The sequence below is a fragment of the Aphanomyces invadans genome, assembly GCF_000520115.1.
Source record: "Aphanomyces invadans strain NJM9701 unplaced genomic scaffold supercont1.55, whole genome shotgun sequence".
Classification (NCBI taxonomy): Eukaryota; Oomycota; class Saprolegniomycetes; order Saprolegniales; family Verrucalvaceae; genus Aphanomyces; species Aphanomyces invadans.
The window spans coordinates 117,779-140,333 of NW_008580200.1; the positions used below are offsets into that span (position 1 = coordinate 117,779).

Here is a 22,555-nt window from a genome sequence, read left to right on the forward strand (position 1 = left end):
TTTCATTATTTCGTTGCTTCCGAATATCCGTTGTAAAAGGGATATCATTGGCTCGACGACGCGCAAAGTTTGGGTTTTATCCACGTTCGTGGCTAGGTAAAATATCAAACTAACGCTAAAGTGGAATTCCACTGAAGACAACCGATCAAATAAAAAACTCGCACACGTTTGAAACTCATGCCGTGCAAGATGGTTGTGACACCACAAACGTACAGCCATTTCAAATGGATTTTAAATCGATTTCCAAACAGCATGCAGTTTCATTCGACGTGCATGCGGTGGTCCATTACGAAATTCAAGCGGCATCACCGAACATCGCGCCACGGTCGTGTCGAGATGTCGACACCTGCCGCTGCACCGCCTATGACGGCGCTGGAGGAACAGAGACGCCGACTTCAGCTCGAGCGCGAAAAGATGCGCTCTCGAAGTCGGCCAAAACCCGCAGCGGACGCAAAATCTGTCGTGCACCAGGAACCGACCGCGAGTGACGCGACCAGTGATCGACGAAGCTCATCTCGTGAATCCATCTCGCCACCGAGTCCACTGGAATCCCGATCCAGCTCGTCAAGTCGCCACGGGCATGGAAGTGTTGTGAATGTGCCCGCGTTCCCGTTGTTCCGGCCAGAAGCGTCAACTGAAAGAAAGGCGCGCGGGTCCAACGACAAGCTCAAAGTGTCGGCCTGGAACAAGGTGAAATCCATCGACGTCAAGCGCGAGTTGGCGGAAAACGTTGTTGTGCAAGTGCTGGACGACTCAGAGGCATCCTTGCCGCAGGCAGCGAGCGCTGTCGACACACCGTTTCGAATATCAGTCCAGCTTCGAGACACGTCATGGCGGGTTACTCGCCGCATCAGCGACTACATTTTGCTTCGTCCACTGGTCCGTTCTTCCTGCATCGTTCTACTCACCGACTCGTTTGCGTCTAGGTCCCGAACCTTCCTCCACTGGATGCAATCACAGCCGACATGCCGTACGCCGCGGTGCGCATGTCGTTCCAGGTCGCGCTGCAATCCGCAGTGCGTCTCATCGATCCATGGACCACAGATGCGTTCGTAGAGTTCTTCGACAACCACTTCGGCATCTTTGCGTTGATGCTGCATGCCAAGCAACTCACAGATCGGCTCGTCACGGTCGAAACTGCGCATGCGACAACAAAGGCTCATCTAAAGGCGTGTCAAGATGCGGTCGGGAGCCAGCAAGTCCTCCTCAACACCCTCAAGCAGCTTCCTGCGCCGACGACGGCCGCTTGCCCCACTGCTCCGCCATCGTTCCTGCCGCTCGCGTCGTCGTTCCCGTCTGCGTTGTCAGCTCCTTTTACGGCATCCCCACCTTCGTCGGCACTTTGGGAGTCCACGTGGGGGTCGGCCTCGCCTACATTGTGCATGTTGTCAACACCCTCACGCCACCTCGCGACTCAAACCCCCATGTGGGTGCCATCCAACGACTTACCGACTGCAGCCGACCTCCGCATCGTTCGAGTCGTGTCCCAGCTTTCGCCGACGCCTGCTGCCGTCACCCACCGTCTCCGCATCTTCCACTCGATCTCGTCCATCATCAAGAGGAAATTGCTGCCGGTGCAGGCCCAAGTGATGCTCGTCGGGGGCTCTGCCGCCCACGTCTTCCTGCCCGACTCACCGTTGCGCATCGGTGTATTTATCCCGTCCAACTCGTCGACCACGACGCCATCAACGTCGGCCGATCTGCACTGGCACATGAAGGTCAATGAAGGTCTTTGCCAAGCCAGCAACGCCGTGTGCCATGCACCGTGCACGAACGATGACAGCACGTCGTTGCTCCTGATTCAGCACGTCGAACTGAGCAACGCCGTCGGCAACGACCCCCACGTCACGTGCAACGTCGGACAAGTCATGGTCGACATTTGTGCCAACCCGATGCACGACATTCGCGCCGCGTATTTTATTTCATCCATCGACTCTCTGATCGGTCGCAATCACCTCTTCAAGCGAAGCGTGCTGCTCGTGCATGGGTGGCTCCTCTACGAGGGCAATACTCCGTCAGGGTCGGCATCGCACAGTTCCGACCCCCGCAGCACCTTTGCCAGCAACGGCTTGTTCAACGACAGCGCCACCAACCCGTCGAGCCTGTCGTTGTATGCGATAGCTACGCTTGTGTTGTACGTGTTCAACTTGTTCCACGACTCGATTCACATGCCGTTGCAAGCGGCTGCCCACTTTTTCGGGTTGTTTGCGGCATTCCCATGGGACGGCTTTTGCGTCGCGATCGAAGGACCGCGCGATCTCCGTAGCCTGACGTCGCCGCCCCAGCGACCTCGAGACGGTGCCGCGCCGCTTTGGTTGTCCCAGCAAATCCTGCGCATGCACCGATCGGGTCAACTGGACCCGCCCATGGCTCCAGTTGGACCGCACACCGCCGTCTTTTGCAACGACGAAGTCAAGGACGAGTCGGACGCCGACGAAGTCGCCCGGATGCTGCAATTTCCCGTGCGTCGGTCGATTCCTCTTGAACGAGATACCTGACGATGTGCGTAGATCAAGAGCATCAACATTATGGACCCCATCGACTCCCGCGTGAACCTCGGCCATGCGCTGTCGGCCAAACAGTACGTCGTTCGTTTTCTTGAACGAGGCGTTGACCGGTTTGTGTGCAGAGCGACACAGTTCCGACAAGCCCTCGACCACGGCGCGACGAAACTGCATAGTGTGTTGGCTGCCATGAAGAAAGAGATGACTGCTGCAGTCTCGACGTCCCTCGGCTCCACGTCGAGGTGTGTGAGTGTGTTGGCTGGTTTTCATGGCTTACCACATCGACGCAGTGTGTCGCTTCTAGACGGATGCTTCCGCGGTGTCTCGACGCGTTTCCAAAGCGGGTGGCGTCCTGACACGGCCGTCGTCGTGCCGTTCGACCACCCGGATCGCCATGCACTGGCCGATGATCTGCTCCAGAGTCTCACCCTCCTTCCGCAAGACTCGTCGTCGATGCCACCAGCACTGTGTCCATTCTCGACCTCGCTCGATGCACCGCCACCTGAAGACACCCTTGCCGTGTGCCTGGAATCCCTTCGGTACCGTTGGGAAGTGGATTGTGCCACTCGTTGCGATGTTTCTTGACGCGGCGTGTAGACATGACGTATTGGTGTGTGACTTTGTCGTGACTGGGCGCGTGACGGCGCCGGCGGTCTACTCGATGGCGATGGAAGTACTGGCAAACCGCGGTGCCATGCCGATTGGCGAGATTGGCAAGTGCCTTCAGGAGATGGTCACGTCGACGGCAGCGGCGCTCTCGGTCGTGTTGAAGGAACAGTTTGGTGGCCTCAAGAAATTCCTCGAGCAGTACCCTGCCGTGTTCATCGTGAGCTCGGACCACCCGTTCAACCCCAAAGTATATTTGCAACGGTGCGTCTGTCGCTGACGTCGTCGGAGCCGTGGCCTCACGGACGGCATAGGATGCTCACCGAGAGCAGTGCTGCCCAAGTGCTGGACGGCACCCTCGTCGACGCATCCCGGAAAAAGGTATCACGTCTTCCACGTCGCCGCTAGACCATTCCATCTCACGTCGTGCACATCCAGAAACCCAAACCCACCCGAAGGAAGAAGCACGACAAGGACGACGACGCCAATTCGCCGCGATCGATCTCGCTTGCATTGCTGCCATCCGAACAAGGCCATGCTGGACCTCCGCCACCGGGTTTCGGATTCCCTTCCTCCCAGCACGGTCGCAGTCTCTCCTTTGAGTCGTCCCTGAAGAAGTCCGCCGCCGCGTTCGTTCCCGCGGACCACATCAGTCGCCGCATGATGGAAATGCCGACGAAATCGTAGTATGATAACATGTGATTGGCGGATTTGGCATTTGTCCCCGTGGTTTCAACCAATCAAATCGCATTCGTCAATAGGCTTGATTAAAGTATGTATTTCGGTGGACGAAGTTGATTGGACTTGCTCCAACTTGCATTATACCGACATCATGGTGAAGAAGCGCGTGCTGTCGCCGGCGCCACTGCTGGATCCGGCGCTGCTCACGGCCTTTGTCGAAGCGAATGGCCTCAAGCTCGTGCACGCACAGAAGATCTGGAAGCATATCTCGGCGCAGGTCCAGACGCAATCCACCGCCAACATTTCTGTCCGCGACGTTCTCCACTTGCCATCGCACGCGTACCCGTTGCTTGAAGACTCGTTTGCGACTTTCACGACGACGGTGACTGAACAACACACGTCGAGTGACGGCACGGTGAAGCTCCTGATCACTCTCCAGGACGGCCACAACATTGAATCGGTCATCATGAAGCACTCGGGCCGCAACACGCTGTGTGTGTCGTCGCAAGTCGGGTGCCAGATGGGCTGCACGTTCTGCGCGACGGGCACCATGGGGATCATTGCGGATCTGTGCGCAGGAGAGATTCTCGAACAACTCGCACATGCTTTTCGCGTCGCCCCCATACGCAACGTTGTGTTTATGGGCATGGGCGAGCCGCTCAACAACTACGACGCTGTCCTCACGGCCATCCGTGCCATGACCGATATCTTTGGCCTCGCGCCCAAGTACATCACGCTGTCGACCGTCGGCGTCATTCACCGCATTCGACAGCTCAAAGAAGACGCGCCGCTCGTCCGCCTCGCCCTGTCGCTCCACGCGCCGACCCAGGACCTCCGTGTGCAGATTGTACCGACCGCCAAGGCGTACCCGCTCGACAAACTCATGCTCGCCATTGACGATCATCTGAAAGACCGCGAGAATCGCATGGTCATGATGGAGTACATCATGCTCAAGGACGTCAACGTCGCCCCCGACACGGCGCACGACTTGGGCAGGTTGCTCCAAGGCAAGTCCGTGGTACGTTCCGTGCAGCAGTCGGTCGTGCATGCTCACTGCATGCGCCACTAGCACATCAACTTGATTCCGTACAACGCGACGGACGTGGACGCCGAATTCCAGTCGCCGTCACAGGACGAGATTGTCGCGTTCAAGGACATTTTGCGCGCCGAATACCACCTCAAAGTCACGGTACGACTCGTACAGGCGGCGTTGCTGACGGCGTTGCTGTCCAACGACAGGTTCGAGAGAACCATGGGATGGACATTGACGGCGCGTGCGGGCAACTCGCCGTCAAAAAGTTGGAGGCTGGCCTGCCCAAGTCGTCTGGACTCGACCAACGAGACATTGAAGATCTCGGCAAGCGCACGAACAAGGCGCCCAAGCCGTCCAAGAAACAAACCAAGACCGACGACACTTCGGCAACTGCACTGTTTGTGGCCATGCCCATCCTTGCCATCGTCGCGGCGGCGGCGTTCGTGTGGCGCCGGCTCCAGCAGTAACGACCCCTCCAATGTTCAAATCCTCGTCGATCTCGTTCACATGCCACCGTCACACGCGACACTGCATCACGTGAGCGGTCGGATGCACCTAGGTAGTCGGCCGCAATCCACGGCGACATGCCGAATGCGACTGAGACGCGTTCAAGATAGCGCGGCAGCGGTGTGATGTACGGTGGGGACCTCATCGCGAGGCTGGTGCGCGTCGATGAATCGGATGGTTGGGCGTACGAGAACCCGCGTGAAGGGAGAGGAGGTCGCATCGTGGTGACGATTTGGTATTTTGGCACGTTGACTACATGACGTCGATCTGAAAGCCAGGAACCTACAACACGTGAGAGGTCCATGCGTGCGCACATGAGGGCGGTGACGGTACCGCGGACGAGAGAGCGCCGACAGCGTGGGGGAGCGCCAACTGGAGGGAAAGGTTCTGCGCGGAGGCCGCTTGCGCCACTGCCCACGACACGACCTGTCTCCACTGGGAAAACGTTGCTCGGGTGAACTGAAATTCGCGGGGAGCACGGGGGATTTGCTCCAAGTACCACACGATGTGGGCGAGCAACTCGTGGGCAAGCGGCGACGCTGGTGCGAGCCACGCCGTCGTCGCGTCGAGCAACTCGATCGAAAACCAAACAAACGTGGACGGTGGGGATGTCGCCAGCGTGCAAAAGGAAAAGAACTAGAACGAAGCGTCGTCAGGCACACTCGGGGGGGAGTGGTCGATCTGCGTGTAGTACCTTGGTCAGCACGGCAGGGAGACGCGCAAAGTCACTTTCTCGGTCGTTGCTGCAACGCTGTCTTTGGTACGCCAGCGTTCGACAGAGTTGGTGGAGCTGGCTCATGGTGTTGGCGCCATATCGGTCGCTCGGTCTCTCTGACAAGTGGTAGCTCTGTCCACAGATATCGTCAGGCGATGTCGCACCGTTCGCACGTATCACCTCGATCGAAGTCTCCACCAAGGCAAGGACGAGCGCCGTGAATTTTCCCTCGTGCTTGGTCATGACGGCCTGCAGCCATCCGAGGAGCCCCATTTTGTGCACGAGAGCGACATTGCCAGCCGCCGTCGCCGCCGCTTTCGTCAAAATTTCCAGCACAAGCGCCTGGGTGTGTGCGTCCGCCAGCGGCGAGTCGAAGAACCCGAGGAAGATGGAAAAAACGTGGCGGCGTTGGAGGAGGTCCACGTCAAGGTCCACCTTGAGACCGCGCTTGATCTATACACCGCATGGGGTCGTGCCGTCACGAGAGAGAGAAATGAAAGGGTGCCATGTACCAGGTGGAGCAGCCAGCTCCGTTCGGCGCGAAACATGGTCGAGCTGCTGTTGAAGAGCGCATAGAACATCGGGACGTCGTTCACGTCCAGGGCAGACCGCGACAGGAGGAACGCGTTTACGAGAGGATACATAAAGTGGCCAGGCTTGAGCAATGCCGAGATGGCGTCGTTGACAAAGACCGAAATGAGGAACGGAAGGCGCGTGTGGGGGTGTGCAATGCCATTCTTCAGCGTCTCGAGGAGGAGGTGCACTTGTCTCCGCTCGTTGAACTCGAACGTGCGCGCCGTCGAACTCATGGACTCATGGGCGCTGGCCACGATCCCGTACGCGAACGATCGAATCATGTCGTCTTCCGCGGAGAGACCGCAAATGGCATACCTACAAGCACGTGGGCAAGAACAGCCACTCGACGGGCAGCGTACCCCAAGATGCCAGACTGAAGCAAGTGCCGGTCAGGAATGCTGCTGGTGGACAAAGTGTGCGCGACGAGCGGCAGGAAGAACGCGGGGTCGTACACGGCAGCGCGGTTCGACGACGACGGCGCGACAACGTACTGGCCAGCAAACGGACGGTCGTGAGGAAAATGCTCGATCGACGATTTCATCGTGTCGGCGTCAATCTCGTCCAAGAGCCAATGCTGTTCCAGGTCGCCCGCGGACAAGTGGTTGGCCTTCCCGAAGCAGTACCCGACTCGGTGCAGCGTCAGGTGCGTTCCGTCAGCGACTAGTGCATCCACAATCGACTTGAGGAGGAGATCCACAGGCGACGTCGTCGCGCCATACGACGACAGCACTGCACAAAGGAATTCTTGCGTGCACACCGAGTCGTTGTCGACCGCGTGGTGTACCGACAGTTGGAGCAAAGCACATAACGTTTTCAAGTACGACTCGTTGCTGTGCAACGTGTCGAATCCATCGACGAGCGTGCGCAGCAACGACGAGTAGTCCGCGTCAGGAAAGCGCGGGGCGACCGCCGCGACGAGGTCGAGCAACGAGTGTCGAGTGACCCACGAACGAGTGGAGGTCAGATGGCGCACGAACGACTGGATGGTTGTCAGTGGGACTCGCTTGGGCACTCCATACATGGACAGGATCCGCTGCGTGAAGCCAGCGACGCCATCGATGACGCTGTCCGAGAACACGGTCGAGTGCAGCGCCAGCTGTGCCAGACCAAAGCTCACGCACTTGGACGTTTGGCGCGTCAGGTCGGCGTGTTGTCCCGCCAGGAGGAGGAGCTGCAGCGTCGACGCCGACACCGCGTGCTTCTTGTTCGCCACGACGTCCGATATCCAGTCGACGTGGGTGAGACGAGCGCCGCCTTGTCTGTACAGTGTGGCGCACGCTTGTACAAGTGCGGTGACAGCAGCACCGTCGGGACGGTCATCTTGTTCGTGCTCCAAGATCTCTAGGACGAAAGAAGGCAGCACGACCGACTCGATCCATGCGACTGTGTCGGACTCGAGAGGCAGCGAAGACAGATAGACTGCGCAGAGCCGCACAAGTCCCGCCAACGTTGTCGGGATTCGTCGAGACGGGGTGTCTCGCACACGCGTGAATGCGGCACGGCACTCGCGCGATCTCTGGAGCAATTCCTCGAGGATGTGCAGGTTGAGCTCGTCGTGAGGATGGCTCTGGAGGCGCTTCCAGCACGCGTCAAACAGTGGAACGGTCACTGCGTCTTGATTCACGAGAGGGTGGTGCTGGACGTAATGAAGGAGCCAGCCCTTCACAGCGACGGCCGCGCTGTCGTCGCCGTCAAGAGTTTGTCCGCACGCAAAGACTTGTTTGAGGAGGACGGGCCGAGGCAGCGTTTGGGTGCGTGAGTGTGCAATTAAATGCACGACGAGCGGCGTATTCACGAACGGCCGTGCGAGGACGGCGGAAAGCGCGTCATGCAGCTGATGGGGCGACAGGTGATGCCTCGTCAGCACGACGCTCAACGGCAGGTGGAGCTCGTGCGGGTGGGTTGCGAGGAAAGTCGACATCGTGGCGTGCGGGACAAACGCGCTCAGCGCAAACGGCAGGACGCTCCATCGCAGCAGCACGGGGTCATGTCCGTCGTGGAGACTCGACATGGAGGGAAGGTCGGCGTGGTAGCGCCACACCATGTCGTAAAAGGCCGGGGGAGTGCTGCCTTGGCGGATTCCCCACAAGAGCAAAAAGTGCAGCGCCGTCGTCGAGAGCTGCACGGCGTTCGTATACTCGGCCGATGGGGCGAGATCCTACACTTGCGACGTAAGTACACACGTCGTCCATCGGCCACGAAAGCCTACCAAACGCGTGCGCTGGTGGTACACGACCAGGCCATGGACGAGTTGGAGGATCGCGAGTTGTACAGTCGATGTGTCGAGTGCTTTGCTTTGCAACAACGCCGTGACGTGCCTCGCTTCAAGATTGACAGCGTGGCAAGATCCGAGTAGCAGCACGTGCGGCGAAAAGAGCGATGCCAGTACGACGTCTACGGGGCAATCGTCGAGAAACTGTCGGATGACAGGACTGGCCTTGGCACGATCTCGAACGGCGTCAAGAGTCGGGCTCGTCGACGCTCCGTCGCTGGCAAAGACGGACGCGGACGGGTGGACTCGAAAGTAGTTCCAAACGATTGCAAACGACTTGTACTTGTTCCAGACTGCATGGAGCACGTCGTGGGTGAGCACCACGACAGTGTCGTCGACGGGTTGGACGGTTTCGAGGTGCAAGAGGGCGTCTTTAGGGGACAATGTGACACGATGACGGGGCGAACGCGGTGGAAGGCGGTGGCCTTGCGTCGTTTCTGCAAAGCAGCATACCAACTTGTGGGGATCCCGGTCCCGATCAACATTGTCCGCGCAACCGAGGATCGACCACATGTGTGGATACAGCGCCACGAGCTTTGCCATGACTTGCACTCCGTACGCACTCACGAACGACGGGTCGAGGTGTTTGAGGGGAAATGGCAATTGGTGTCCGTGAAAGTACGCGACCAGCGCCTGCGTCATGGGGCTCACATGGTTGTTGACAAAGTGGAATGGATGGGCGGCGACGCCGCGCACCATCACGTCCACGAACGCGGCGGCGGCCGCCGCCGCGTCCTTGGACGGAGACGCAAGCAGCGGCTGCAACCACATGTCTATCTCATGGGGGACGTCGGCTTCGGGTACGACAACGCCAAACGTGTGAAGCGACGAAAGCACCCGGCGCAGCACTTTGTACGCCAACGGAGTCGCGGGACTGGCTGGCGTCGCGGTGGCGTAATCCAGCAGCATGTGGAACTTGGTCGAGTCGCCGACGACAATCCATGCCAGTCGGGACGTCTCGGCGACGTCAAGAAGGCCGAGGACTGCGCCTTGCAGTGGCAGGGGCAGGTGGGGGGCAATCAACTTGGACAGGTCGAACTTGGTTTCGGTCATAAGCTGCGGTAAATGGGCAAAGTAGAGCTGCAGCAGAGACAGAGACTTCCCGTACACGACCGCAAGCTTCTTGTTGGCAGGGGATGCCGCCGCAGCTTCGTCGAAAGTCGGTCGGTACTTGGTGCACAGCGACACAATCAGTTCAGGCGGCGGAACCAACGATCGCACGGCGTGCTGGAATTCCACGGCGGCCGCAGCGTCCACCGCAGCCCGTTGTAGCGCTGCAGCGCGTTGCAGCACGACTAAGATCAAGTTCAGCGCCGAGTGCACGACGAGAAGGTCGGTGTGTTGCACAGCCTTGGACAGCTCCTTCTTTTGCATGCCGAGAGGAAGTACGAGCTTCACCAACATGTCGTTTGCCAGCCCCGTGGTCGCTGGCGGGGACGTCAAAAGTGCTGAAATTGGAAGTTGCAACGCCTTCAACACAAACGAAGCGGCGGCAAACCACTTGTACGACGGCCTGGGCTCCATGACAGCGTGAAATGACTGAAAAACAACGACAATCAGCGCAGGATACGTCGTGACGAAGCGAAAGAGCAGTGCTTCTCGCGTGGGATGCGCCATTGTGGCAGTGAGGTCGAACGCCGCGAGGAGTTTCGTCACGACCTTGATGGCAGTCGCTTCCGATGACGTCGGCGCAACGGCGGTGTCGTCTGCGCCAGAAAACGTTGACGAAGACGGGTCCAAGTGCGCGAGCGTTGCAGCTTGAGACACCCGGTAGAGTGCGTCCTGGACGAAGAACAGGTCTTCAAACGTTTGCATCGCCAAGTTGGCGATACGTGCGTCGGACGAGTCCAACAACTTGACGAGTTGAGAGATCGAAAAGGACGAGTAGATGGCGCGCTTTCCACGAACGTCGGTGGAGCGCAAGACGGACGTGGCCAGCGTCGAGAGGATCGTCTCGACGTCGTCGAACGTGTCTTCGTCGATCGGTTTGAACAAGCCGGCTGCAATGCCGTCACCTTTGAGCGCGAATCGGTGAATGTGCTGGTCGTCCGTTCTTGTCAGCGCGAGAATGAACTCGATGAACGCGTGGCGGACGTTGAGTTGGCGGGTGGACGACGCGGTCGGCGCGAACGGCTTCGACCGACGCACGCTGAGTTTGTCGAAGAACTTGGCCGTAAAGTCGAATACACGAACGAATTCGCGCGCAACACGTGGATGCAGGGACACCATTGACGTGCACAGAGCAAGGGTCGCATGTTCGACGTGCGGCTTGTCTGACCAGCTCAGTTGCTTCGAGATGAGTTCCATCTTTGTCTTGAGGATGTGGAGCGCAACGGTCTCTGCGACGGACGGAGAGTTCGCGTGAAGGTACTGAAACACGTACGTGAGCAACTCCATAACAACAGGAATGATCTGGCGCGTCGTGTCCTCCATCCAGAGGGCACTTCCCCACAAGTCCACGAGCGGTTCTGACTGCGGAGAGATCTGCAAGTACGACCGAAGCAACGGGCACGTCGGCAATGCTTCACCAGTTGCGGTATCTACCAATACACTGGCATGAAATTCACGGAGCGTCTTCATGACGGTATCGAGTTGCCCTCGTTGGACGTTCAAGATCAAGTCACGCAAGACAGACGTGGTGACCGGAACGGTAGCAGGCATCTCCTTCGCCGGTGGCACAAGATGTGACGAAGTCGCTTCATCTTTTACGCCACCACTCTTGCGCTTCTTCAGCGACGACGTGTCTGATGGTACTGGCGCAACGACCCCGCGCTTTTTCACCATCGCCCCGATAAATGGATCAAAATACTGGAAATGGATTGGCTCTCAAGGCTCGAAAAATATTTCAACTAACGTTATTGCAGAAACACAGAATATTTCTCACAGGTTCACTGTTATTTTGTTGTTGTGTTTGTTCAAACCAATCGTCACCTCAGGTAGTCCGTTTGCCCGAGTGGTCTAAGGGGTCACGTTCAGGTCGTGATGTATTCGTACGCGTGGGTTCAAATCCCACAGCGGACAAGTTTTTTCGTGCGTCAAATCTATTGTATGACGTTATATCAGGGTTTCATCCGGATGAGATGCTTTTCCGTACGTTTTGCATTAAACGCATAGAACGTGAAACGTGGGATTTCCATTTGGACACCGCATGACGACAGCAAGTAACAGTGTCGCGGCCAAGTTTCCCTCGCAAGCCAAGGAAGTCGGAGAGACTACAGAGGTGTCCAGGCCTAGAAGCAAACCGATCGCGGGTTTTGTGTCGACCTCCGTCTTGTCCTCGTCCGATGGGGTAGGCGTCGCGCGCGATAATTCAGGCGATGATTCCTGACCGTGTACGTCCAGTTGTTTGGAGATAATGTGGAGGAAGTTCGCATCACGGATCGACCTGAAAGCTCCGCGGACAAGGTAGACTACCGTCCGCTCTATGAGCGGTTAAAGGAGCAGAAAAACGCGCGCGATGCTGACTGGAAGGAGAAGAACAACCCTTTTGGTAGGCGCATGGAGCTTAGCTGCATGTTACATTGACGTCATGTAGCACCACCCAAGGGCCTCGACGACGAAGAGATCGACTTTTTGCACACTTTGGAGTCCGACCAGAAGAAAATCCAAGACGAAATCTCACGCCACCATGAGGAAGAGTTGGCACATTTTGGTATGCTCCACGCTTATTTCTTGGATCATCCACACATGAATCTTGTAGCCCTGTTAAAGCGAGAGATCAACCAATCCAAGAAACCACCCGCCGCGAATTCGGTGCCGATTGCCGCTGCATCCGTGAACAGGACCGAATTGCCCTTGGAAAAGAAAAGCATCAAGGTTGCCGCCAGGGCGAAAGTGAAGAAGTCCAAGCAAGGTGGCCATGACAGTCAAGGTACTTCGAAGAAACAGAAGACCGCCGCGCCGGTGGCGAGTCTCGTGGCGGCGTACAGCGATGACGACGACAACTGCAGCTCGGACACTTGAATTTATTTGAAACTTGACATCAGTGTTCCCAACCGTTTCTTGGTGGGTTTCCGCAGGGGCGGCGACGACGCTACGCACACCAATTGCTTCTTCATGGGTGGTCGTTTTGGTCGCTCGGGGGTCTTCAGCACCATGGTGTGCCGCGTAGGTCCAAACGATTTGGACGGTGCGTTGTCGATGGTACCAGCCGAAAACGTAAGGTGTTTCGTGGGAGTAGGTACGGTCTTGTGCACGATGGGGACCACAGGAAGGCACTTGGGCTGGTTCGACGTGAGCACGACCTCTTGGAACAGGCTTCGACTCGCCTATACTCGTGGGATGAGCACTAACGGAGTTGTGTCGTGCAATGGCAGACCTTGGGATCTTTTGATGTAGACGACGCTCGATCCTGCAGAACTTGAGAAATCGAGCAGTCGGCGTTTAAATTTGGTTCACTTGGCTGTGTTCGTGCGACCACCTACACCCGGACTCGTTATAAAAGGCCAGTGGACAACTCGACTTCGCACAATCGATGGCGTGGTCTTCTTGGTCTTGTCGTCGTTCGGGAGAGTGATTTCCAATGCCCTGTAGAGCCATTTGAATGTCTTGGGCAGCGACGACTGAAATCGATGCGCTAAAGTGTCCAGGATGAATGTCCTAAACGCCGACTGGGTGTCGTCGTCGGCATTGTTGGATGCCACCATCGCCAACGAGTCCATCTTCATCGCCATTGACGACAAGATTGAGTACAACACCTTCTTTTCCGTTTTGTCCATGGGGTCCGCTTTTCGAAGTGCGGCTTGGCCTAGTCGACACAGCACTTGGAGCTGCAGTTGGCGCAATTTCTCGTGTGGATTGCCATGCACTTGCTTCAAGTCGGCCTCCGATACAATCAGTGGCGTAATGCGAGGCAGCAAGGCTTTCCGAGACGACGACTTCTTCGTGCATAGGTCCGCGAACGCAACAACTCCTGCGTCAGACGCGACCCCTGCGGCGTACGCATCGGCCATCGATGCCAGCGCCTCACTCATGATAGAAAGGCGCCGACGAAGTTGAAATAATTCGAAAGTATATTAATATTTAACTTCTATATCCAATTCTTTATTAATTAGATTTTCAATAAAAAAATACTTGTCCAAGAGTTCTATTTTGGCGCCAAACGTTGTCCCACGTGGTCTCACTAATGTTCGAATTTGAATTTAGACTGAATATTTGTACATCGTTTCTAAGTACGACGGTGAAAAAGCACTTAAAAGGGATTTGGCGGCAAGGCTCAGTTTTGAATGTCGAGATTCAACGACGGCATGATGGACGACCATGACTCGGCGCACGAGTCGATTCCTGGGTATGTGACAATGGCGGTACAGGTTCGCTCGAAGAAGCAACAGAACGAGGTGGGGGTCGCTGTGCGCCGACCACGCGCGCGCAAGTCTTGTGTCCGGAACGCGCCTGGCGAAGACAAGAATCAATGGGAGCTGATCTTGTACTCGTTCACCGATTGCAATCAGCTGTCAACGCTGGACAACTTGCTGGTGCAAGTTGCTCCGTCGGAATGCCTTGCGATGGAAGGAGATGCCGACAGCAAAGTGTTTCGACTGCTCTTGCAATCCCATGGGGTTGAAAAGACTGCAGTACCCCCGAAGCGGTTCAAGACGACATCTGCGGCGATGGAGACCAACTTGTGTCGATTGATAGGTACATCGGGCATCCAAGCGACCCATCGTGTGGAAATCGAGATGGAGTTGGCGCTTGGCGCATTGTCGGCCATCATCGAGACACAATCGCTCCTTCTGGACACAGACAGTTTCGGCACGTACTCGTTGTCTGTTGGCAACATAGCTTCCGCAGTGCAGTTGGATCGAGCCGCATTGACCGCGTTGAATCTTCTACCGGATCCGATGCTCTCCGGGAGCCACCAGACACAGAACGCGAGCGTGCTCGAGCTGCTAAATCGCGGAAAAACGGCCATGGGACGTCGGATGTTGGAGCGGTGGATACGTATGCCGCTCATGAATGCCGACGCAATCGCGGAGCGTCAGGAAGTCGTCTCAACTTTCGTTCAAGAGTCCACCCTGCGCATGGAACTTCTGGACGAGTGTATGAAGGGGTTGCCGGATCTAGAGAAGCTCGCGACGACTCTGGGCAAGGTCAAGCACGTCAAACTCGATCACTTGGTATCTGTGTACGACGCCGCCAAGTTTGTTCTGCCTCGCATTGTGAACGCGCTGGACGATCACGAGAGCTTGCACGCGGCGTTCAAACATCCCCTGGAGAAAGTCCAAGCCGACTTTCAAGGGTTCATTGGGCTCATCGAAGAGCTTGTCGACTTCAACTCACGGCCGAACGTGACCGTGAACGCCAAGCACGACCAGGAGCTCCAGGACATTCGGAATGCGCTGCATCAAGTGGAAGGCGAGATCGAGGACGAGCACGCGCGCGCCAAAGACGACATTGGCGGCGACATCAAGTGCGAAAAAGACAAGGTTCGGGGGTACGTCTTCCGACTCATCAACAAGAAGGAAGAAGAGCGGCTGTCGAAGATGAAGAACGTTCACATCTGCCAAGTCCTCGTCAACGGCCTCTACTTCACCACGAATAAACTCAAGCAGCTTGGGAAAGTTTACTTGCAACACGTGGCCGATTATGAAGCCCGCCAGACGCACATCCTCGCAGCAGCCATCGAAGTCGCGGCCACCTACGTCCCGGTCCTCGAGTCTGCATCGACGTTGCTCGCCACCCTGGACGTGTTACTCGGGTTTGCCCACGTTGCGTCGCACGCGAGCTACTGCCGTCCAGTAATCGGCACGTCGGCCATTGTGATCGACGGAGCGCGCCACCCATGCGTCGAACTCCAAGACGGCGTGCAGTTCATCCCGAATAACGTCGACATGGACGCCGCGACGTCGCGGTTCCAGCTGATCACGGGGCCAAATATGGGCGGGAAGTCGACATATATCCGTGCACTGGGCGCCATCGTTGTGATGGCTCAAGTCGGGTCGTTCGTTCCAGCTACGTCTGCCATGGTATGTCCAGAGTTGTTCGCAAACTCTAGCAACGTCGATCGTTTTTCGTTGTAGCTGCCGATTGTCGACAAGTTACTCGTCCGCGTTGGCGCCGGGGACATGCAGCAACGTGGAGTGTCGACGTTCATGCTCGAGATGCTCGAAGCAGCAGTCATTTGCAAGAAAGCCACCAACAAGAGCCTCGTGATTATCGACGAACTTGGCCGCGGCACGTCCACCTACGACGGGTTTGGGCTGGCGTGGGCTATCTCTGAGTACCTCGTGCAGCGGCGGTGTTGGTGCGTCTTCGCCACGCACTTCCACGAGCTCACCGCCCTCGCGCATGACAAGTCGGTTGAGGCGACAGGCGTCGTGAACAAGCATCTTACTGCCCACACGACCGAGAATCACATTGCGATGGTCTACGAAGTTCGCGACGGCCCGTGCCTGGAAAGCTTCGGCATTCACGTGGCCGAGATGGCAGGGTTCCCGCAGTCTGTCGTGGGACTTGCGAAGAGGAAGGCCAAAGAGCTCGAGCACTTTGACATGGCCAAGTCCACGACCAGAGACCACGAGCCGGCGTCGTTCAAGAGGCGTTTCCGCGCGCTCGACGTGCCGTCTATGTCGGACGATGCGGTGCTCACCGCGGTGGCCGCGCTGCTATGAAGGTCAAACAACAAACCATACAACGTAGAATATGTCTAGCTGAAGGTGCTTCGCCCGTCCCACATCACGTCCAATGCACCACAGATTGTATTACGCGCCGTGCCTAAATGTCTGGGTTGGGAGCTTCCTTCTTGGGCGACACTTCGACGACGCGTTCAGTGGAAGCGGGCGGCGGCGCTCCTTCCCCGTCCACCGCCTTCTTGGCCTTGGCAACCTTGTCCACGAACGCCGCAAGCTCCTTGGACATGTAGTACTGGCCGGTCTCGTTGTTGATGCGGCGGTCTTCGCAAAAGCAGAGGAGGATCGTGTCGACGCACATCTCGTACACGCCGAGGAACGTCCCTGCGACAAACCAGGCGAGGACGAAGCCGAGGACGACCGGCGGGAACACGGACGACAGCTCCCGCGCGCCGCCAACGTCAAACGCGGCGTCATGGTCGAGATACAGAAACAAAAGCAGCGCGCACCCGACGGAGATTGCGACTCGAGCGACGACGACGACCATGTTGACGATCGTTGACGTGATCGCGACCTGCGCCATGTTGGCAAAGATGAGCGAGAACGCTTCCCGCGTCGCGCCGCAGAAGCTCCGCCCCTTCATCGCGATCACAATGTACGCGTTCTTGGAGATGAACTTGAGGACCTTTTCAAGGCACCAGAGGCAGCACGCGACCGCCTTGAGCGCGACCAGGACGGCGACGTTCGACTTCTGCAGCTGCTTCGTCTGCCGGTCAACGTACATGAGGACGGCCCGGACGAACTGGACGACCGCAATGATGAACGATCCAAACGCGAGCGACCCAAAGTGGTAACGAAAGCAGTTGGTGAACGCTGACAGGACAGGGAACCGCCCCATTTGCGCCGCGGTGTGGTCGCGGCTCCAGTAGTATTTGCTCACGGCGCCCGCGATCGTTGTCATCGAGATGGCTTGGATCACTTGGTTCGTCCAGAGAAAGCCAAAGAAGTGGTACGCGACCATGATTTGCATGAGCTGCTTGGGTTGGACAGCCGCCGACGTCGTCGTTGTCGCGTTTAGTTGCGCCGCCCATGCCGTCGTCAGCGACGTCGTGGCGTTCGAAGTTGGGACCCCCACGGACGCGAGCGCAGCTGTCAGGGACACATTGCCGTCGGCGCTGTAGATATACGCGCCGATGACGGTGGCGTAGATGAAGAGTCCGAGAATGAGGACGACCGGGATGAGCGGGAAGAGCACGAGGAACGGAAGGCGTTGGATCGCACGGGATGCCTCCCGGATGATGCCGATCGCGATCTTGATGCGTTTGCGCATAAAGCACACGATGAGGAGCGCGATCACGGTCAGGACGATGCTGACGACTGCCGCGCCTTGGTACACCTTTGCGTTCTCGTGCGACTGGGCGAGCGTCGCGGGTACTTGGACGTCGACGGCGGTCGTGACGGCGCTGATGTCGGACGAGTGGATGATCCCGCCTTTCACGAGGAAAAACGCCGACAGGATCGCCAGGAGCAGCACAACCACGACCAGGACAAACCAGATCACGCACCCCGCACAGCACTTCATAAAGAAAAGAAAGAGCCAGCCGAGGACGAGCGCGCCGCCGCCGCCAATGCCTAGGAGCTCGCCGTACGTCTTTTGAATGTCGGCGATGAACCGGCCGACGAGGGCGCCCGCGGACTGCATCTTGTCAAAGATCGGGTTCGAGTTGGCCTGGCCCACCGTCTCGGACCTCGTGAGCGTCTTTTTCAAGTTGCACTTGTCGTTGGGCACCTGGACTCCGTTCGACACCTTGTAATACTCGGGCGAGTCGCCGGGATCGACGCACACTTCGGTCGTGTTTTCGACAGTCACTTGGACGGGCAAGCAGCGGAAGGCCACGACTTCGGACGGCAGCGCGACCGACCAGCAATCGGCCGTAGTCAGGCCCATGCGGTTGCTCAGCGAGTTGGCGCGAGCCGCCCGTAGGGCTTTGAGTCCCGCTGGGTCTGTCACGGACGGGTTGGCCGCGCGGATCTGGGCTTCCGCCGTGTATGCGCAGATGTAGTCGCCTTGCACGGGGCAAGATGGCACGCAAAGACCGTAGAACTTCATGTCGAGCGGTGCGATGCCGTGCGCCGTCTGCGCCAGGAGGTCGTCGTTGATGCGCGGAAAGTAGAGATACGTCGAGTCCTGGAACCGTCCCGTGCCGCACACGGTGCCGTTGAAGTCGGTGCCAAAAAGCAAACGCTCCGGGGTACCGTTCGCGACGCCGACGATGGCCAACACCGCCATGCCGAGCCAAAACACGAGGAACACGACACAGCACAGCACGTCGCGGCACTTTCGCGTGTGCGTCGGGGTCGACCCGCCCGTGCCGTCCGGGATCACGTCGTCTTTCGAGGAGCAGCAACCCATGGAAACTCACGTCGGGATGCGGTGGATCCGTCTGCCGCCGTCGGCCGATTCCAAAACCCCTTGTGGCAACGACCAGGGGGTTTCGTCGCCCTGTCTAAAGTTGGACGGGCCGTTTCATGTTCGTGCGGCCGTTTCGGCTTCCCCGCGGCGTTTCGCCAAACGCGTTTTACTGTTAAACGTGGCAGTTTCATCACGATGTTACGACGTTTAAATCGGTGGTTTTGTGGGACAGTTGTCGATGTGGCGCTCAGGCGGCAAAGAACCGGCGCAGGTGGTGCCGCAAGCCCCACCCGAGCGCGCCTCCGATGGCCGCGGCCTGCAGCACCTGCGCCGCCGTGAACGTCCTGTCAAGCCAATACGCTGGTGGTGCCGCCTCCAGCTCGGTCGCGTCGTCGTCGACCGTGCGGCCAGCGCCGCGGGGCGACGTCAGCATCGCCGGGTTGAACCGATCGACGCAAAACTCTTCCAAGTTGGTGGTCGAGATCACTTTGGAAAACTCCTTCGACAGATTCCGCACAAACACGGGGGAAATGATCTTGCCAGCGTTCAGAAACCGCCTCTGGAACGACTGCTGCATCTGCTCGGCGACTGTTTCCTGGTGCCTCGCCGCCGACGTTGGACTCGAGTTGCGCCGCGCCTGCACAGGCCGCCGTCATGTCGCGTTTCCCGCAGTGTTGCATGCCCTTACCAGTCGTTTCGTTCGGACGACGCTCAGCGCATCGATCAAACTCAGCACTTCACTCACGCTGTCCTAGACAATTCGAGCGCATCGACCGCTGTGACGACGATTCCAAGACACCGCCAACGTTACCACGTAGCACTGCGCCGTGCTGGGCTTCTTGCCGACGGTGCATGTGAGGACATGCGGCAGCTTCTCCGCTTCGGCAAACGCACGGATGGCTACGCCACCAACACGTCGTGAGACATTCGCGACCATTCGCATCGTTTCATCCCCGCCGCACGTACTTTTGAACGCGGGCTCGTCCGACTCGTCGTCGCCGATGCACAAAATGAAATCGGGCACGAGGTCGACCTTGTCTTTGCAAAAGCTCAGCACCATCGAGATCGCAATCGCTTTGTTCACGCCGAATCGGTGCACTTCGACAAACCCTTTGCCGCGCGCGATCGCTACCTTGTCTTTCTGCTCGATCGCTCTGTCAGTCCGTTTTCCGTGTCGCCGCGACATCGTACCTTGAGCACGTGGCTCAGCTGCTCGTACAACTCGGCGGCTTGCATCTCGCCGTACTCGGGGTCGCTGCTGTGGTAGTCAAACGTGACGGACGTGTCGTTCTCAATCACAAACGATCCGTTCGTCCGGCTGACGTACGTCTTGACGACGTTCGTGACTTGGTGCTTCCACGCAAAATCGTCGGCGCTGTCGGCGTACAGCGACTCCCATGCGAGCGAGTCGGCTTTGCGGAGAAAGTACCCGCTGTCCGAGATCAAGTGGAGCCCGGCAATCGATCCAAACTCGTGCTCGAGCTCGACGCGGCGCCCGTTGCTCCACACAACGACAACGTTGCACGGGTCGTGGCACAGCAACTCCAAACTCGCTTTCGTCTCGATCGACACGGGCGTGCGAACTTGTCCATCGCGCTTTCGAACCGACGCGAGCCGGGCTTCTGGGTCCACCACGGCGCGGCCCGCGGGACCGTCGTGGTACAAGTACATGGGCGCGCCGTCGTCCATGACGCACTGCGTCCAGCTGAGTGTGCCGCCATAGTCAAACACGAGAAGGCGGCGGGACGCGATCGCGTACGCTCTGACCGTGTCGTCGACGCAGAGCGCGGCAAAGCCAGGCGAGAACTGCACCACGCGGTAGTCAAAGCCAAACCCGACCTCGACCATGTCGCCGGTCCCGTCGGCGTTGGGCGACGATGGCAGCGCAGGCATCCCTGCTTTCTCAATGTCAGCGAGCATCCGACCTCCCCAGTCGGACACTGGGTTGTCCAGCAAAAACTTGAAGTTCAATGCGAACCGAGAGTGCATCTCGTACGGCGGCATCTCGACCGCTTTGACGAGGGCCGCCACGACGTCGTCGGCCTTCCACGGGTTCACGAGCAGCGCGCCATTCAAGATCCGGGAATAGCATGCAAACTCGGACACGACGACAACGCCGGGGTCGTCATCCGGGTGCTGGTGGTGCGCGGCCAAAAACTCGAATGGGAGCATCGACAGCCCGCCGCGGACGCACGTGTCGAGGAAAACATGGCCCAGGCGCCACAGCACCATTCGCTCCTGCGCCTGCATATGCACACGCTCCTCGTAGATGACGACGGGGTTTGACGGCGCGCCCCACCGCCTGTTGATCTCGGCGACAAACTTCTCCACGTACTGCTGCGTGCGGTGGTAGTCGTTGGGCCTGCAGTCGAGCGAGATGCCAAACTGCACGAGCACCGTGTCCTTTCGTCGCATCGGATACATGCTCAGGAACCGGTCGAATGCGCGCAACTTGAGCGGCACCCCGCACAGACCTTCCAAGCGATCCACGGACGCCAAGATGTACTTTTTGCGCCGCGGGTCGCCTTCCGTCAGCAGCGGCGCAAACGACGACTGCAGCGCGACCGCGCGGGCGTCCGAGTCGAGTTTTCCCAGCAAATCGCGCATGTGATTGAGCTCGGTGCCGCAGTGGCTGCACGTAATCAACACCAGGCGGCCGTTGTACTCGACCGCAAGCATGCCAGTGTGCGACGTGCGGTAGTCGAGTCCGAGAAGCCGCTTGCATGCCGTTAGGAAATGGCGCGCGTGCTCAAAGACGAGAAACCCAATGTGGTTGGCGCACAACATGGCCCGAAGGAGCTCAGTGCGCACGGTGAGCGTTCGAAAGATCTCGGACGATGGAAACGGCACGTGCATGAAGAGGGCGAGCGCGCCGCCGCCGCGGAGCTTGCGAAGAAGGTACGATGCGAGCACGAGCAACGGATAGTCGTGAATCCAAATGACACTCCCGGGCTGCCAGTTCTCGATGACCTTCTTCGCAAATAGTCGATTCACATGACAGTACTCGGACCAGCACTTGTCTTGCGACGCAGGATTCCACGACGCAGGAGGAAGCCAGACGCCAGGGTCCGGTGGGGCCGGTTGAACCTGCACGGGGGTCGACGGCGACATCTCGGTGAAGTCATCCAGCTTGAGCTCCGCCGAATTGTACACGTCGACGACGTTGTGAAAGATGGGCCACAACACACCCTTGCAAAACCCTTGAAAGTGGCGATGCGCCACGGTCGTGTCCAGGAACACCGGGATGCAGTTGAACGAGTGCAGAAGCAGCATACGCACGGATTGCTCGTCTGACTTTGGGATGTACACTTCCGGGCACCCGATGAACATGGGCTTGTACCCTTGCTTGGAGACAATGTTGCGGAGGAAGAGGCCATATGAACTCGTGCTCCACTCGACATGCCATGGACATGATTCCGTCAGAGACGCGCGACTGAATACCAGAGGAAGGACGTTGATGCACACCACGACGGTCGTCTCGCGGGGACTGCTGTTCCGTGGACTTTGTGGAGGTGTCGACATCGGGCGCGGGGGCGGCGGCATTGCGTGGAGCTCTTCGGAAACGGTCGTAGATTGCCGGTGGCATTCGTTTAAGTACCATCACCCTTCTTTAAAATACTTCTTCCCGTTGCGTCAACCGCAAACCATTCATAAAAGTATGTCCAACCACCGACTTCAAC

The 22,555-nt window shown here is 58.2% G+C and overlaps 8 protein-coding genes and 1 non-coding gene across 19 annotated transcripts; 5 read left to right on the plus strand and 4 right to left on the minus strand.

Moving 5' to 3' along the window:
• Window positions 1-276: 276 nt before the first annotated feature.
• Window positions 277-3,893, plus strand: H310_13667 (hypothetical protein). Of its 4 annotated transcripts, XM_008881253.1 has the most exons (8): window positions 277-879; window positions 927-2,462; window positions 2,511-2,581; window positions 2,630-2,746; window positions 2,795-3,043; window positions 3,102-3,374; window positions 3,425-3,491; window positions 3,549-3,893. In XM_008881253.1, exons 1-8 carry the CDS (start codon window positions 337-339, stop codon window positions 3,795-3,797), a joined length of 3,105 nt encoding a protein of 1,034 aa, XP_008879475.1. In that variant the 5' UTR covers window positions 277-336; the 3' UTR covers window positions 3,798-3,893. The 4 variants fall into 4 exon arrangements, with proteins under 4 accessions (XP_008879475.1, XP_008879476.1, XP_008879477.1 ...); XM_008881254.1 differs by having other exon boundaries at window positions 2,795-3,374; XM_008881255.1 differs by having other exon boundaries at window positions 3,102-3,491.
• A 40-nt stretch (window positions 3,894-3,933) lies between these two features.
• On the plus strand, window positions 3,934-5,545 carry H310_13668 (23S rRNA methyltransferase). The gene is made up of 3 exons (XM_008881257.1): window positions 3,934-4,809; window positions 4,861-4,980; window positions 5,031-5,545. Exons 1-3 carry the CDS (start codon window positions 3,943-3,945, stop codon window positions 5,289-5,291), a joined length of 1,248 nt encoding a protein of 415 aa, XP_008879479.1. The 5' UTR covers window positions 3,934-3,942; the 3' UTR covers window positions 5,292-5,545.
• On the minus strand, window positions 5,206-11,692 carry H310_13669 (hypothetical protein). Its single transcript, XM_008881258.1, has 7 exons — window positions 8,832-11,692; window positions 6,982-8,780; window positions 6,559-6,937; window positions 6,227-6,499; window positions 6,026-6,178; window positions 5,665-5,967; window positions 5,206-5,613 (listed from the first exon to the last, which is right to left on the minus strand). Exons 1-7 carry the CDS (start codon window positions 11,676-11,678, stop codon window positions 5,584-5,586), a joined length of 5,784 nt encoding a protein of 1,927 aa, XP_008879480.1. The 5' UTR covers window positions 11,679-11,692; the 3' UTR covers window positions 5,206-5,583.
• A 141-nt stretch (window positions 11,693-11,833) lies between these two features.
• Window positions 11,834-11,915, plus strand: H310_13670. The gene has a single exon. It is a non-coding gene; the product is annotated as a tRNA-Leu (tRNA).
• A 108-nt stretch (window positions 11,916-12,023) lies between these two features.
• Window positions 12,024-12,889, plus strand: H310_13671 (hypothetical protein). The gene is made up of 4 exons (XM_008881259.1): window positions 12,024-12,183; window positions 12,237-12,384; window positions 12,430-12,546; window positions 12,595-12,889. Exons 1-4 carry the CDS (start codon window positions 12,043-12,045, stop codon window positions 12,855-12,857), a joined length of 669 nt encoding a protein of 222 aa, XP_008879481.1. The 5' UTR covers window positions 12,024-12,042; the 3' UTR covers window positions 12,858-12,889.
• H310_13672 (hypothetical protein) lies at window positions 12,564-13,881 on the minus strand. Its single transcript, XM_008881260.1, has 3 exons — window positions 13,364-13,881; window positions 13,213-13,314; window positions 12,564-13,162 (listed from the first exon to the last, which is right to left on the minus strand). Exons 1-3 carry the CDS (start codon window positions 13,865-13,867, stop codon window positions 12,860-12,862), a joined length of 909 nt encoding a protein of 302 aa, XP_008879482.1. The 5' UTR covers window positions 13,868-13,881; the 3' UTR covers window positions 12,564-12,859.
• Window positions 13,882-14,101: 220 nt separating this feature from the next.
• Window positions 14,102-16,625, plus strand: H310_13673 (hypothetical protein). Its single transcript, XM_008881261.1, has 2 exons — window positions 14,102-15,859; window positions 15,914-16,625. The coding sequence occupies exons 1-2, from the start codon at window positions 14,120-14,122 to the stop codon at window positions 16,502-16,504; spliced, it is 2,331 nt and encodes a 776-aa protein (XP_008879483.1). The 5' UTR covers window positions 14,102-14,119; the 3' UTR covers window positions 16,505-16,625.
• Window positions 16,574-18,935, minus strand: H310_13674 (hypothetical protein). Its single transcript, XM_008881262.1, has one exon. It carries the CDS (start codon window positions 18,873-18,875, stop codon window positions 16,608-16,610), a length of 2,268 nt encoding a protein of 755 aa, XP_008879484.1. The 5' UTR covers window positions 18,876-18,935; the 3' UTR covers window positions 16,574-16,607.
• Window positions 18,936-19,017: 82 nt separating this feature from the next.
• H310_13675 (trehalose-phosphatase) lies at window positions 19,018-22,454 on the minus strand. 8 transcript variants are annotated; one of them, XM_008881265.1, is made up of 5 exons: window positions 20,067-22,454; window positions 19,842-20,016; window positions 19,687-19,775; window positions 19,564-19,626; window positions 19,018-19,512 (listed from the first exon to the last, which is right to left on the minus strand). In XM_008881265.1, the coding sequence occupies exons 1-5, from the start codon at window positions 22,416-22,418 to the stop codon at window positions 19,123-19,125; spliced, it is 3,069 nt and encodes a 1,022-aa protein (XP_008879487.1). In that variant the 5' UTR covers window positions 22,419-22,454; the 3' UTR covers window positions 19,018-19,122. The 8 variants fall into 8 exon arrangements, with proteins under 8 accessions (XP_008879487.1, XP_008879489.1, XP_008879485.1 ...); XM_008881267.1 differs by having other exon boundaries at window positions 19,018-19,626; XM_008881263.1 differs by having other exon boundaries at window positions 19,687-20,016.
• Window positions 22,455-22,555: the final 101 nt, after the last annotated feature.

Bases quoted from the DNA above. Each gene is read 5' to 3' on its own strand.
- H310_13669 (XM_008881258.1), bottom strand. From the start codon at position 11,678: ATGGTGAAAAAGCGCGGGGTCGTTGCGCCAGTACCATCAGACACGTCG. The intron at 6,938-6,981 runs GTACGCTGCCCG...ACGTGCTTGTAG, and splicing joins CTTCAGTCTGGCATCTTGGG to GTATGCCATTTGCGGTCTCT. The intron at 6,179-6,226 runs GTGATACGTGCG...ATCTGTGGACAG, and splicing joins TGGTGGAGACTTCGATCGAG to AGCTACCACTTGTCAGAGAG.
- H310_13671 (XM_008881259.1), top strand. From the start codon at position 12,043: ATGACGACAGCAAGTAACAGTGTCGCGGCCAAGTTTCCCTCGCAAGCC. The intron at 12,184-12,236 runs GTAGGCGTCGCG...GTGTACGTCCAG, and splicing joins TCTTGTCCTCGTCCGATGGG to TTGTTTGGAGATAATGTGGA. The intron at 12,385-12,429 runs GTAGGCGCATGG...GACGTCATGTAG, and splicing joins GGAGAAGAACAACCCTTTTG to CACCACCCAAGGGCCTCGAC.
- H310_13672 (XM_008881260.1), bottom strand. From the start codon at position 13,867: ATGAGTGAGGCGCTGGCATCGATGGCCGATGCGTACGCCGCAGGGGTC. The intron at 13,315-13,363 runs GTGCGAAGTCGA...GTCCGGGTGTAG, and splicing joins AGAAGACCACGCCATCGATT to GTGGTCGCACGAACACAGCC. The intron at 13,163-13,212 runs GTCTGCCATTGC...CCACGAGTATAG, and splicing joins CTACATCAAAAGATCCCAAG to GCGAGTCGAAGCCTGTTCCA.
- H310_13667 (XM_008881253.1), top strand. From the start codon at position 337: ATGTCGACACCTGCCGCTGCACCGCCTATGACGGCGCTGGAGGAACAG. The intron at 880-926 runs GTCCGTTCTTCC...GTTTGCGTCTAG, and splicing joins ACATTTTGCTTCGTCCACTG to GTCCCGAACCTTCCTCCACT. The intron at 2,582-2,629 runs GTACGTCGTTCG...GTTTGTGTGCAG, and splicing joins CATGCGCTGTCGGCCAAACA to AGCGACACAGTTCCGACAAG.
- H310_13675 (XM_008881263.1), bottom strand. From the start codon at position 22,418: ATGCCGCCGCCCCCGCGCCCGATGTCGACACCTCCACAAAGTCCACGG. The intron at 19,627-19,686 runs GTAACGTTGGCG...CGAATTGTCTAG, and splicing joins GCACGGCGCAGTGCTACGTG to GACAGCGTGAGTGAAGTGCT. The intron at 19,513-19,563 runs GTAAGGGCATGC...CGGCCTGTGCAG, and splicing joins TCGTCCGAACGAAACGACTG to GCGCGGCGCAACTCGAGTCC.
- H310_13673 (XM_008881261.1), top strand. From the start codon at position 14,120: ATGTCGAGATTCAACGACGGCATGATGGACGACCATGACTCGGCGCAC. The intron at 15,860-15,913 runs GTATGTCCAGAG...TTTTCGTTGTAG, and splicing joins TTCCAGCTACGTCTGCCATG to CTGCCGATTGTCGACAAGTT.
- H310_13668 (XM_008881257.1), top strand. From the start codon at position 3,943: ATGGTGAAGAAGCGCGTGCTGTCGCCGGCGCCACTGCTGGATCCGGCG. The intron at 4,810-4,860 runs GTACGTTCCGTG...ATGCGCCACTAG, and splicing joins TGCTCCAAGGCAAGTCCGTG to CACATCAACTTGATTCCGTA. The intron at 4,981-5,030 runs GTACGACTCGTA...GTCCAACGACAG, and splicing joins AATACCACCTCAAAGTCACG to GTTCGAGAGAACCATGGGAT.
- H310_13674 (XM_008881262.1), bottom strand. From the start codon at position 18,875: ATGGGTTGCTGCTCCTCGAAAGACGACGTGATCCCGGACGGCACGGGC.